The following is a 14,128-nucleotide window of genomic DNA, read 5'->3' on the forward strand; positions in this document are numbered from 1 at the left end:
TTTCTTGAGAGTGCAACCCTTGGCATAAGTTGGACTGTACTGTTGGCACATTTGCTATAAAAAGAACTAAATCACTGTACCCGAAAAACAGTTTTGAGATCTGAACTGCAATTACTTGTTTGAATAATTAACACACTGAAACGGCAGGCTCTGGATTGAAAGGCTCTGCTGTTCAAGGCAATCTCCCTTATAGGAGCAAATCTCTGTGCTCTCACATTTCAAACTGTATCATTCCCACAGTAGACAGAATGCTTGCTCTTTGTCTCCATGCTTACAGCAGTAATCCTAAATTTAAGAAGAAAAAAGAAAAAACAAAATAGATCTCCAGCTGGTATAGCCACACCAGGCAGCAGAGGGTACAATCCAGTGAGAAACTAAAGGAGCCCTCAGGAATATAATCACAATCCTGCAAGTTAACTCTTTTGTTCAGTAAATCTTTCCCTTCACAGTAGTAGTGCGGGCATCTCCTCCACGCTCTTTCCCAATAGCATCTCTGTACACAGCACCAACTGCTGTAAAAATAGCAAATTTTGGTGATGCAGCTAACTGCCCTAAGGAGAGGACTGACGACAGACACCAGTTCAGCCCAGGAAGCGGCTGCCACACATGCTTTGCAGTAGCTACAGTTAAAATAGGCAACTGGTGGAGAAGTTTGAAGGTGAGGCAGAGCAGAATCCAACCCCTCACTCCACCAGCAGATACAGATGGGGACAACTGTGTGTCAGGAAGTTAAATAACCTCTGAAAGAATAATGGAGTCTGTGAGTCAGACACTTGTAGGGAAATACACAGGAGGGAAATTAAATTTAAAAAACCACCAAAACAGCCAAACATTACTCCAGTTAAGTTTCCCACGCATTCTTGTATTTTCCCCACATTTTATTAGTTTACGAAGGCAATTTTATTTTGCCAACAAAACCCAAATAAGTCATTACTCAAGACACTCAATACTGCTGCAAATGAGCTCTGGCCAGCAATGGTAACCCACTCACCATCACACACAGGGCAGCTCAGCTCTCCACCTTCAGCAGCTCACTAGGCATGGCTGCATGGATGGCTGACTGAGGAATGGGAAGGAAACATGGAGATCTGTATCCACATTGCATGAGCAATTTTAAGGCTTCCTTAAAGAATTACTAGAGTCAAGGAAAACTAAAGAAAAAATTCCCTAATTTCAAGAAAACACAGAAATATGCATTACATAAATCTGCAAGGAAGATACAGAAGCCTCTTCCTAACAAGCAAACCAGCCAGCTGAAGCTACTACCATAAGTTTGCCCAGTTCTTACTAATTTGGTCATATTTGTAAAAAAAAAAAACATTTTAATAGTGCTTATTATATCCTATTGCGTCATGACTGCAGATGACAAAAAGTTATACAGAGAAGTTAACAACTACATTTCTGAAGCTGCTTGAAACAACTGGAACAAGATTCTCTTAGAGTAAGTCTTTAAATAAAGTAGGGCATATTAACAAACCCAGCCACCCTCCTCTGCCAAGGGGAAGCCTACTGTTGGCATCAGCACCAAAGTAAAGACACATCCTCAGTGGCATTTCTCTCAAGAGAAGTCAACTACTCTCTTGACAGAGCCATATTAGAAATGTTTCCCCCATGTTTCAACATGAAATGTACTGGACACATGGAAAAGGAAAAAAAATACCCCTGGCAGTTTGTTTGTTTGGACCCCAAACACGGGGTAACCAATGAATCCAATGGTGTTTGCACTTCATGGATCAGCTCTTTGGTTCATAACCAAGCACTCTGATTTACCATGCTTTTTGCATGCTCTATTACCAGGGGGAAAAAAAGTATTTTCTTGTCTCAAAATGTTGCAAATACACCACACAGCCTGCTGTCAGCGTGCTAAGATGATCCAAACTCAACAACAGCAAATAGCAACCTGGCACATGGCTGAGCCTTCAAACTCAAAATAGATTTGAAGTAACACAAAGATAGCAGGAGAGAGTTTAGTAACAAAGTGAAGAAACCAAGGGAGAAGATATAAGATTGTATCAGTCATCATTTCAGTCAGACCAAACAATTTAAAAGGCAGCTACAAGATGGCATTTACATCTGCCTCTAAGGCTGGGATGAGGGCCAGAATTACACTCCTCGAGGTGACTTATTTATGCCATGCTGACACTTCAGTTGGCAAAGATAAAGGTCCAAAGGTCAAAGTACTTTAAGGCAGAGAGCCATGTACATGCACTGTATCTTTCCAAGCAGTTACAGCTGTTATAGGGAAGGAAGGAGCGGGAAGCTTTAGTCCTTAATACACTCACCAGCCACCATAAAAAAATAACTCCAGTTGTGCCCATTTCAAAGCTTCCCAAGTTCACAAAGGAGATTTCTGGAGAGATCCCATCTTTCTTCATCCAACCACTCCTAAGAAATCGTGTGATTTTTCAAGTCCAAGCCAGAGAGAAGCCAGTGGTGCCTCTGAGAGGCCACGTCACAAACTGAAGCCCAGAGACCACCCACAGACCTACAAAAGACCTCACGAAAACTCCCTAAAGAATCTGGGGGAAGGAGTATGCATGAAGGCAGAGAGCAACATTTCTGGCACTTCTGTCAGTTTCTTGACTAGGATTTCTTCCAGCTCTAACTTATTGCCAATTACTTCAATAATGTACTCAATTTTAAGTCTTGGAATTTTAAAACCTAAACCATGGATTTCACTTTTCAAGAAGGATCCTAAAAGTTTAATTACCAGTCAGGCTCAAATTCTGGTTTCAGGACATCAAGACTTTTGTTTATACTAGACAAATGCTTTAACTGATAGTCTCTCAAAGTCACAGAAATTTGGAATTCCAAGATCTTTTGCATTAATGCCAGAAGCTTACTGAGGACTGCAGAATATTATGGAACCACCAGCTAGCACTGAGCTCCCACCAACCTCTGATTTGCTTACATAATTGGCATAGAAGTTAAAACAAAAGAAAAAATATATACCACATTATTCTTGAATATTTTAGAGATTTCAAGAGCAAAAAAGTGACCAAAAGCAAACCACAAACCATCACATTTGGTGAAGGGTAAAAAAAAAGAAATATGACATCTTTGGATTTCTTTGTTGTAGGCATCTGGAGCCTTCATCCAGTTGCAGATCTAAGCAGGCTGACTAAACTTGAGCAGGGACCGAGCTGGCTGTAAATGGGAGCCTGTTCTAAGTAAGACCTAAGTCATGGAAGCTGATTTGACAAGGAACAGGGACAGGCTGTCTTTTGGGTGACAAGAAAAGTTTTAAATGCACAATGAAGAGATCGTTCCTCTCCTACCCATTCTCCTGTTAAATCTTTCTATTTATTGAAAAATACAAAAGCTTCAGAAACTAAACAGCAGCTTATCAAGGACTGTTCTGGCTTTTAATTGCTGCAATCAACATCCAGGTCCCACAGCATACCAAGGGCATCAGGCTTTTCAACTGATGTATTGCAACAAGCAGAATAAAAATCACTCCCTACTGAAACCTCTCCTTCAGAAGAGGCTGCCACACAACCCAGAGACATGAAAACAAGTTTTTCTGAACTAGAAGACTGTTTTCCAATAAGTGGGAAGGTTTCTGAGTGCCCAGGATGCACAACAGACAGTGGGATCAGAAAGCTGGGTCTGATTTGTGTATAACTAGCACTAAGAACTTTGACCAAGAGCTCACACATGTACAGAACAGACAGTCTTAGGATTCAGTCTATAGTAACACGGCTACAGAAAAGGTCAGACCACGTCATACTGGCCTTCTTACACCAGGGTGCATACTGGACAATATTCACATAGCTAGTTATGACTGCATTTTGTAAAAGAACTTTTACTTTGGGAATTGAATCTACTAATTAGTCTTCATTTTAAAAGAAAATTAAGTTATTTCAAATTATTAACAACTTGTAAGAAAGAAAATCTGCATGCCTGAAGCTAATCTACATCAAGAGCTGGTGGCTGGCACTTCCCCCACGGTTCAGAAACATCAGTGATATATCTGCTTCCTAAACACAGTTTCTCATCTCCCATTTCAGATAACAAGCAAACTGTGGTCAGACTGTCATCTTCAAGGTCCAATCCCTTCTTAGTGTTTCCTGTAAGTAACATATGTCTTTAACTGACTTCTGACTTTTACCAGAATGCAGTATTAACTTCATAGCAATTGGATCACTGAATTAAAAAAAAGCCCTAGAAAACACCCAGTCATTGCAACTATCAGCACTTTGTTCTCCTGGAGCCTCCGTAAAGAGAAGGAAAAGTTAAAAAAGCAAATCACTGCCTTTAAAGCAAACACTCTTTTTTGTGTCAGTCCATGTAGTGTTTCCAAAACTAATCTAACACAATTGTTCAACAGTTAAATATGCATATGAATTTTTTTGTTAAATGAGTGAAGTCTGGTGTACTTCATATTAATTCTCAGATATTATGATGGACTTTAAGCCAGCTGAGAAGGAAGCCTTCTTCAGAATAAAATAAACAGATGTAGTTTGCTTCAGAAAATAAGGAATACAAACTGCATGGAAAGATTTTCCATGATTTAACAAAGAATAAATTGTCATCAACAGCAGACTAATGAGTCACAGGCAACAGCTTAATACTTTAAGCTTATTGCTTAAGAAAAAAAAATTATGCCATTTAAAAATATTAATAACTAAACACAAAATGAATTTTGAATACATCCCATAGTCTCAAACTAGGATAGTCGTATGCATCAAAGTGAAATCTGAAGCAGACACTGGACACAGCCAGGCTTGCATTCCACCAGGAGAACTGGACTGAAAATGATGGTCATTGTTTCTTATTCAAAAAGCATATACTGTCCCTGCTCTGTTTTAACAGAGGACTGTGAGGGCCAGCGGGCTTCACTGGGCAAATTCAAACTACTAAGCAAAGTGAGCTCCACATTTGTCCTGTAGAATATTCCAAGAAATGGTATTTGTGCTTCATTTGTTTTCACTGTGTTGTCATAGACGGATAAGTGATCCAGCATTAGAGGAAATCTTTGTTGGCAGAGCCTTCAAACTGGGGAATGGTTGCTACTGGAAGAAACAAGAAAGAAGAAGTATCTTTACAAAAAGTGTATTTGCTGTAAAAATATTTCCTATTATATTTTTCTGGGAATATCAGAACTATCCCACTTTAGGCTGGTTATTCCCATAACTGAAAGTAAAAAGAAGAGCTGTTGAATGCAGACCCATAAGCAACTCCGCCAGGAAGGAAAGGCAAAGTCTTTCAAAACAGGCCGAGACCCTTTCACAAGCATCAAAAGCTTTTGTATTCAAAACATTTCTCTCAAGCAGCACAGAGCTAGCTCCAGATAATCTGGAACAGACCACATTTCTCATTTCTGCAGTGTTTTCCAAACCTTTGACGTTAGTTTTAATTATTGCAAGTTTCCAGGAAGCTCTTAAATCTGAAGAAAATCTTGCAAGCACAGCACGCTGTAGCAGCTGGCAGTTCTCTTAAACGGTCAGCGTGTCCAGCTACACTCCTCATGGCCTGTTGGGAGGGACATTCCTCACTGCACAGTCACAGGTGATCCCACAGAGATGCTGAGACCATTCAGGTTTTTACACAAAACCAAACTGCACTTCACTTTCATACAAAAAGTGATCTTGGACACTTGAAGGTACTTTTTGAGTTGCTTTGTAGCCTTTGAAAGGAGTGTGAAGATCTTGGATAAAAGCACTGCAGAAGCAAAGAAGTGTAAAATTAATCTAACTGGAATAACACCTCTAAGTGGTTTAATACTTTGAAAAGTCAGTCCACATAAAGAATATATTTATACAGATTGCAATTTTTCCTGCTCCTTTCAGGGTGATGCAAGACTTAGTAGTCTACAGAGCTGATTTTTACAATTATCTGATGATTGCAGCCCAAAGTCATCCTAATATTAGTCCTATGAGGATGCTTTGAATGTTTTGCTGCTCTCAGGTTCCACACTTCACAGTTATCTTTGCTCCACACAAACAGGATGGCAGCTGCTGGGAATCAAACCTCTCAGCTACACACAGCAAGAAGCAGCAGCCAAGATCTTCAAGAATGATACATGCAGACCACTCCTTCAGCATTACTCCCTGTCTCACAAGGGAAAAGGTGAGCAAGAGGAAAGACGAAGTAAGCCCCTAACAAAAATACTAGTTCAGAGATAGAATCATGGATTACAGATCATCTTGAACCTTTTTTGAATCAGGTAGCCAAAGTCACTTTCACTGAGAGCCATATAACTTCAAGGAACTTGACAGAGAATTTCATCTGTGGGAGCTTAACATGTTATTTTTTCCTGCTGCATTGTGGTACCTCGCTACAATAGTTGTACATCTTACAAAATGCTCAGAGCCCAGGCTACTGGGCTCCCTTCATTCCCAGAATGGGCTTATAGATATTTTCAGACTGGTCTCTTCTCTACTGCTCAGATCTCTAAGGCTCAAACTGGACATGCCACTCTGTCCAGACAACCTACTAAGCATAAACTCACCTAGTTTCCAGCAACATGTTACTCCTGGAACAAAACCTAGTAACAGTAGTGATCCAAAATCTACCACTGGTAGTGGTCCCACTACTACAAAAGTGTCCAGGGAAGCAGCCTGTACCCAAAGCACACAACTACACAGCTTCCAGGCCTCTGACCTGGAGCAAATTACAGTAAATTACGGGGTTCAGACACCCTCATCAGTCTTAACATAACTAGGTGAGGCCCCACAAGGCTGTGCAGCTACAGACATCATCTGGCTCTACCAAAAGCAAGATGGAAAAAAGATATTCTCATGAGGGTTACAAGGCAGCAGCATGGACTATGCATGGCCTTCAAACCACTTTAAGAGATCCTTCTCCAGATGCTTCACATTTTCCCATCCCTATGGCTGTGACACTGCTTAAAAACTGCTGATGGTTAAAAATCCACACACCTCTCTGCAGTCCTGCTATGCTTCCCCAGGAATTACAACATGCAGTTAACCTTGAAAAGTGCAGCAAGTTATTTTAGGGCACAGTTACTGTGCACACCTGGGAATGCAGAGAAGAGATCCAGAGAGAAGGAAAGAAAAACATGCAAATCATTTCCTGAATGCAGAAGGAATGTAGCACCTCAGGTAGTAAAATACATGGTGAGAGGCTGGAGGACATTTTTCTGGAGATACCTCTAGAGCTAAAATTCCTTTAAGGAGTCCTTTATTTCATATACATTTCTAACTTGAAGAAGTTACTCTTGAAAATTTAAGCTAAGGATAAACTTCAGGTTATGAATGAAACCCCACTTTGAGCATCTAAGGATGCTTGTGTATCATACATTAAAAAATGTGGTACTAATTTTCAGTCTCTGAGAATTGTTTGGTTTCCAAACCAGTGAATTTGATGTGTTCTGCATGTACATAAAAGTAACCTGAAAATTGAAATGAATATTGAAGGAACAAGTGGCTTTTACAGCATGGTAAAATGCCAAGCATTAGTTATGCCAGATACTAATACAAACTGCTGATAGTCCTGTCAGGAGGTCTGATAAGACAGTTTTAGCAGCTGGAAACTAATTGAACTCAGTCACTAATTGCACACATTAGGCCAGCATGAAGTGTATGGTTTTGTTCTTTCTAATTAAGGTAAGTAGAGACCTCTTACGTTGTGCAGTTACTTTTGCAGAGGTACTGTGAACATTTGAAAGGTGTCTATTAACCACTGCTTTTGGACATAGATAAGGCAAGCAACTGCCAAGTGCTTTTTCCACATAGTTTTGCCATATGCTTTAAAAACCTTAAAAAAACAAATTAATCAGCTACACACACCTACATACACAGGAGGGGACACTCAACAGTCAAGAAATGAGTGTCCTCTGTCAGGAAGTTTGATGAAAAACCCAAGGGTAAAATTACATTTTGTGCTTTATGTCTTCTTGTTCTCCTCCCTCCCTCCTGTCCATGGCCAGTGTTAGCAGCATTACACTAACAGCTTTATTCTGCACCTGAAAGTGTTGACCTAAAAATAAAAACCCTGTGTTGCTCTAAAAATAGAACTCCTGTTTACAAATTCTGTATTTAACATCAACTGCAGAATTACCCATACGAGCAGACAAAAGAGATGTGGTAAAATAAGGAAGCATCCAAACGTCACTTGGTTTAGTCTATAGACAGATGCTCACCTTCAGGCATGTCACAAGGGAAACACAGCAATGCAGAAAGTGCCCATGGAGCAGGTACGTCAGTCCCAATGGAGTGCACAGGAAAGCCGCTGGAGAACCAAACCAGCCCTCAGCAAGGATGTGCCCTCACAAACGTAAGCAAGCATTCATTTTAAGCTGCAATAAGCTCTGTTTCAGACAGTAATCGGTATCAACACACTGCAAAAACACATGTCCCCATGTGACTTAGCACCCAATGATTATACTTAATAGGCATGTGTAGCCAGCAAACCTAGTCATAAATCCCTTAATCACAGGTCAAAAGAGTAGCCAAAGCCTGCACTGATGGGATCATGAAAACACTGAAGTGTTTGGGGCTTTTAAACAAGGAACATCAGCTCCTGCAGAAGTGCTAACTAAGTACTCAGAGAAGCTGCATCAGCGATTTACAGCACCAAAGTGACCTCGTGGACCTGCATTCTAAAAAACACACACAATTTAGAAGTTTCTTATTTTTAAAGTATACTGGGAAATGTGAGGCCACAGCTGGAGTAATGTGCCCAGTTCTGGGGCTCTCAGTACAAGAGGTACATGAACATACTGGAGACAGTCTAGCAAAGGGATCAGAGCATCTCTCCCATGAGGAGAGGCTGAGAGAGCTGGAGACTGTTGAGCCCAGAGATGATAAAGCACAAAGGGAGAATCTTGTAAATGTATAAGGGAGAGTGAAGAAAGGACAGAGCTGGGCTCTTCTTGGTGGTGCCCAGTGACAGGAGCAGAGGTAATGGGCACAAACTCAAACAAGAAGTTCCTTCTGAACATCAGGAAATACTTTTTCACTGTGGAAGTGACTGAGCACTGGCACAGGCTGCCCAGGAAGGTTGTAGTCTCCATCCTTGGAGATACTCAAAAACCATCTGGACTTGTCCCTGGGCAACCAGCTTTAGGCGATCCTGTTTGAGTGGGGGGTTGGACCAGATACCTCCAGAGGCCCCTTCCAACCTCAACAATTCTGTGATGGCTCGGCTTTACAAAGGAAGATTTGGGAAGAGCTCTACCCACGTGGGTGTGTCCTTCGAGCCTGCACAGTGGATTTTTTAGGTGAGGCACAGTGTGTGCAGAACTGGCCTCACCCTTTAACTCCTCAGATTCATCTGCCATGGCCGAGCGAGCTTGGACGGTGACAGTGAAGTCCTCAGAACTAGAACCTACAGCCCCCAGTATTCCCAGGAGGTCTCCCATCCAAAGGACTAACCGGGACTGACCCTGCTGAGCTTCTGAGCTCTGACGGGATTGGGTGTCAGGGTGGCATTTAACTGCCTACCATTCTGTGATTCTGTGAAATCAAATGACCAGTTCTCTTCAGTTACTGATGAGAGATCTAGAAAAGTTTTAAAAAAGTTTTAAACTTCCTGTAACATGTATGTAGAACAGATGAAGCGTTCTTCATGAACTATCACAAATAACTTTCTGCATTAACCTGAGATTTGTAAGAAGCTGCAACTAAATGGAATTTCAGTTTCTGTTGAGATAAAGATATAGCTTTTATACTCTGAGACAATTTTAAGTATTCTCAAGGTTTAGAAAATATTACCAGTTATCCTCATTAACCCAAGCAAATATTAAATATTTGGACATATGGAGATGCAAGAAGAAAACAGAAAGGATGTTTCAAACGCAACTGAACAAGCTGGGAATCTTTACCTTCCATTATTCTCAGAACCTGCATTTTCAATCATTCAAGCACCTCTGAAAATCTGGTTTTATAAGCCATGGAACTAAATTTTACTGCTACCAGCGCATGAACCAGGATAAACGACTGAGTGGTAAAGAGAGAAGGAGAAGCCTAGCAAAAGCATTCCCAGCCAAAAATACAGTATTTCTGGTTTGCATATAACTGCTCTTTCAGTTTAGACAAGGAAAGATTTACTGTGCAAACAAAACAGTACTATTAAGGTGAAGAAACAACATCCAGAACTTATTCTCTGTGAAGACTGCAGAGTCTGTTAATATTTATAAAGTCTGAAGTAGCTTCAAAGACTCCTTACTTCATTTTTTTATGTCATAATGAAAAGCAGCACTAACTCATTAAATTTCAAGATGAGTTCACCACTGTTATAGTAAATCCTGAGCTCCCAGGAAAAGGCCTAACTTTCTTGTTTTGTGTGTGTGTCCCATAGCAATGACAACAGCCAAAAGATGCAAAGACAAAAATCTGCATTTGTTCCTAAACTTGAAAGACCAAAACACATAAAACTGCAAAGCACCCAACACTGTGGCCAAACCACTACATTTGATGTCCATACTTCCGTGTACAGATTACTTCATGGATTAACCTGCCAGCTTAAGGGCAGCGGGCAAGGAGAGAATCTGTTTTGAAAGACCCTGATTAAGCACTTACTGTCAAAAGCTTTCCCTCTCATCAAACTCTGGGTCATAAAAATAACCCATCAGAGAAAGTGATCTCTCCTCCTAGCATGGACGCTGCCATGCAGATATTATTTAGCTGAGAAAAATCTATGTAGGAAAGAAATAGAAACAGTGTTACAGGATAAAGGTAGAAAATGGTGTACTTTATTTGGGCCTGACACAGTCAGACTTGGACAAGAGAGCCTCCAATTCGAGATGGCAGAATTCTCTGCACATAATATTGGAGCATTTTGGTAATAGCTAGGGCTTTGGAGAATTCAAAGTTAGAGACTATCACAGCTAAGCCTGAAAAATATTGGAGGTGAGGTGAGGGAGGAAGAGGCTGTGACCAGCCATTGAATAGCTGCATAGCTTTAATCCCAAAAATTCAGAGAGGTATACGTGGTCCTTGACTCAAGCATTCCTGAACAGTATGTATTATCCAGACCTATAAAAACCAAAACATCAGGAAATGTGATCTATTACTCCTTACATAAAAAAATATTCACCGTATGGATTTGGCAGTGATGCAGTCAAAATACAAAGCGTGACTTTTCAGCAGACAGAATGAGGAATGGGGTCTTTGTTATTCTTCCAATAGACCTGTCATTGCTTTTGGGATTAAATAGTTAATGCTTCTCCCTAGCTTTGAAGTCTCTGTATCAAGGATTGAATAGTCAACTATCAGAATGATGCTGAAGACACACCACATATGTGTAGTATCACACGTAGGCACTTCGTATGTATTCACAATGTTTCATACCCCAGATCTATACCTGACCTTTAACAGCAGCACTAATCACCTGTCAGACACGGAAGAGTTCCCTTACCAAAATAAAATAATCCAACCGAGTTTTTTTTCCCCAGCTTTCAAACAATACTGAATCTCTGTGGCATGCAATATTGCCTCAGCCATTCACTCCTATAATGAACTTATGTTCCTATAAGCTTTGAATATCACACACCAGGAAGAAAGGGGTAGGACCAAGGGACAGCTTCCGCATCTGTTACCTGCTGTAAATCACCGGGAATTAAGTCTCCAGATAGGAAGACAGCAGGGCTGACAGTCAGCCCCCTGATTCCGCCTCCTCAGTTGTGATATCCCTTGTAGCACTCTCTCTTAAACCAAGCCCCAGAGAAGAGCAGAGTCAAGACACGCTTTTCCCAGCTGCTGGCCTTAATTCCTCCCGCCCCCGCAGCCACTGACGTCAGGTCACCAGGCCACAGCCATGCTCGCAAGGCGTCAGGCAGGAGGTCAAAGCCTGAGTGATGCCTTCACCCAGAGTAGAAGCCATACCATACCAAGGAGTGGCACACATACATACAAACAACAGCAGGCTACCCCACACCACTTGAAAGCCACCCCCTGATCCAGGACATGCTGTGCAGATCAGGTCTCAATAGTGCCACAGTTAAACAAGAAAAAATAAACTAAACCCATCAGTCCAATACTTTAGCTCAGGTTAGTCCTACCTACTACCAGACAAAACCAGCTCCAAGAGCTTACCTGCAGACCTGGAAGCACATCATGGCTCATTTTCAGTTCAGTCTGGCATCTCAGCCCCAAACCGCCTCTATTAGGGCAGAGGCATGAGCAAAAAGTTCTTGTGGCCACAATATGGAAAACAGTGAAACATAACTTGGGCTTTCATGGAATTTTGAACAATTTGGTGCCATAAGACCAGCAATTTTATATTTTATCTATTTCAGAGCTAGTAGCTTAAATGTCATCTTCAGAAGAACACAGACTAGGACTAAAAAAAGCCTTCCCATTTTGAATAACTAGATATGGTATTGATAACGAAGTATGGCATTAAAAATAGTTAAGCTCGCACTTCTAGTTCTGAGGAATGAAAGTACTTAGCGCATGTTAAAAGCTAAGGCAGGATACTGTCAGACAACGCAGAGCACAGGGACCTGGGAGCTCGACTTTATTAAATATTTCCTCTTCCCACCCACATCTCAACCACCACTGGAAATATGATACTCGAGAACTTGTCCATCATTCATTCCACATTCGTATAAGCTTAACAGTACCACATCTACTCAATCTGAAACTCTGCAGCAAAGAAGCACAATACAAACACATGACAAAAAGCTGTCATTTCCCATTTGCCTCACATGCATTTAAGCCGAGCAACGACCCACAGAAGCACGCAGGAGGCCCCCAAAATACATGCACACCTATTGACCTGACTGTGAACCAGTCACGGCTCTGCCAACCTCTCAGTCTCCTTGAAAGTAAGCTCTCCAGCAGCAGTTCTCTGGTCCTACTCCTCCAACGCTCCCGTGCCACATTTGCTCCACATGAAGATGCATCCAGACACTGCACACTCTGGGGGATCGGAACATTGCTGGCTACTATTTAACAGGAACATGTGGCTAGTCCCTAGATCAGCTGGGCTCAGCTACCGCTCAGGAAGCAAACCTCCCAACTTCTGTTCCCAGATTTTACTGCCAAATCGCATGCCACCCAGCTGCCACCCCGGCCGGGGGCGCCAGGAGGTAAAGGAGGGGACGACGCAGCTCGAACTGCTTCCCCCTCGCCAAGGGAGATCCCCGCAGGCAGCTGTAGGAAACACCGCCGTGCCCAGACCCAACGCCACAGCACGCAGGAACAGGGAGCAGCAGCACGGTGCCCAAGATAACAACTGGGGAGCCCAGCGAGGACGGGCTGCGTGTGCACACAGGGATGAGATGTGACCTTTACCGGGCTCACCGTCGCCCCATGCGCTGTGTTTACTACAGCCGGTGGCTCCCGGCCGTGGCGGCGGTGCCACCGCCTGGTCCCCGCAGCCCAGGGCTGCTGCTGCGTACCAGAGGGGGAGCAGGAGAGGAGGGCCTCTCCTCCGCCAGGGAAGCAGAGAGAGGGGCAGCCGGACACTCCCTGCGCCCACAGGGCCGGTCTGCTGTCTCCCGCAAAGGCCCAGAGAGCTGGGCCACCGGCCGAGATCTCCGGTGGCTCCCCCGCAGCTCCCTGGTCCGTTCCTTCCCCACCAGCCCCGTGAGCGCCGAACAAAAGGCAAACGTAGGACCAACGGACAGCAACCCTCTCTCCCGAGGGTCCCGTCCGGGCGCGGCGAGAGGCACCGCGCCCCGCACGCAGCGCAGCCCGGAGCGAGGGAGCACGTCCGTCCCCCGCCCGCGGGGCCAGCGGGTCCCGCTGCCCGGCCCGGGGACCTGCGCCCAGCTGGTGCAGAGAGGAGCGCACAAAGAAAATACTATTATCGTTGTTGCTGTTATGATTATTATTCCCCCGAGGCGGCCGGCACGGTACTCACCCTGCTCGGAAATCGGAGCAAACTCTCATTCACGCTCCCCGCCGTGCCCAGGCCGCCGGAGTCAGGCGACGCCCCGAGAGCCGCCGCTCGCTGTGCCGAGCCGGGCCGCGCGCCGGGGCCGGGGCCGGGCGCGCCCGCTCCGCCCGGACAGAGCGCGGCGCCGCTGCGGGCGAGGCGGCAGCAGGTGCCGGTGCCGTGCCCGTCCGCGGCCGTTCCGAGCGCCCGCGCAGCCGCCGCCGCAGCACCCGAGCCGCTCGCCGGGGCCGCGCCGCGCGCCCGCCCCGCCCCCGGCGGCCTCGCGGCGGGAGCCCGCAGAGGCGGGGGCGGGCGGGGCCGGCGGGCGGGCGGTGGG

The 14,128-nt window shown here is 44.0% G+C and overlaps 1 protein-coding gene across 3 annotated transcripts in view; it reads right to left on the minus strand.

Annotated features, from left to right (window-relative positions):
* GRAMD4 (GRAM domain containing 4) overlaps positions 1–14,061 on the minus strand; it is a 79,958-nt gene extending 65,897 nt beyond the window's left edge. The window contains exon 1 of one of the 3 annotated variants that reach the window (XM_071552577.1): positions 13,777–14,061. In XM_071552577.1, coding sequence (XP_071408678.1) covers positions 13,777–13,805 — 29 coding nt within the window. In that variant the 5' untranslated portion in view covers positions 13,806–14,061. Of the gene's footprint in view, positions 1–11,506; positions 11,566–12,718; positions 12,748–13,776 lie in introns of those variants that run through there. The other 2 variants (XM_071552578.1, XM_071552579.1) reach the window with 2 other exon arrangements.
* Positions 14,062–14,128: the final 67 nt, after the last annotated feature.

This window comes from Pithys albifrons, chromosome 3 (genome assembly GCF_047495875.1).
Source record: "Pithys albifrons albifrons isolate INPA30051 chromosome 3, PitAlb_v1, whole genome shotgun sequence".
Classification (NCBI taxonomy): domain Eukaryota; kingdom Metazoa; phylum Chordata; class Aves; order Passeriformes; family Thamnophilidae; genus Pithys; species Pithys albifrons.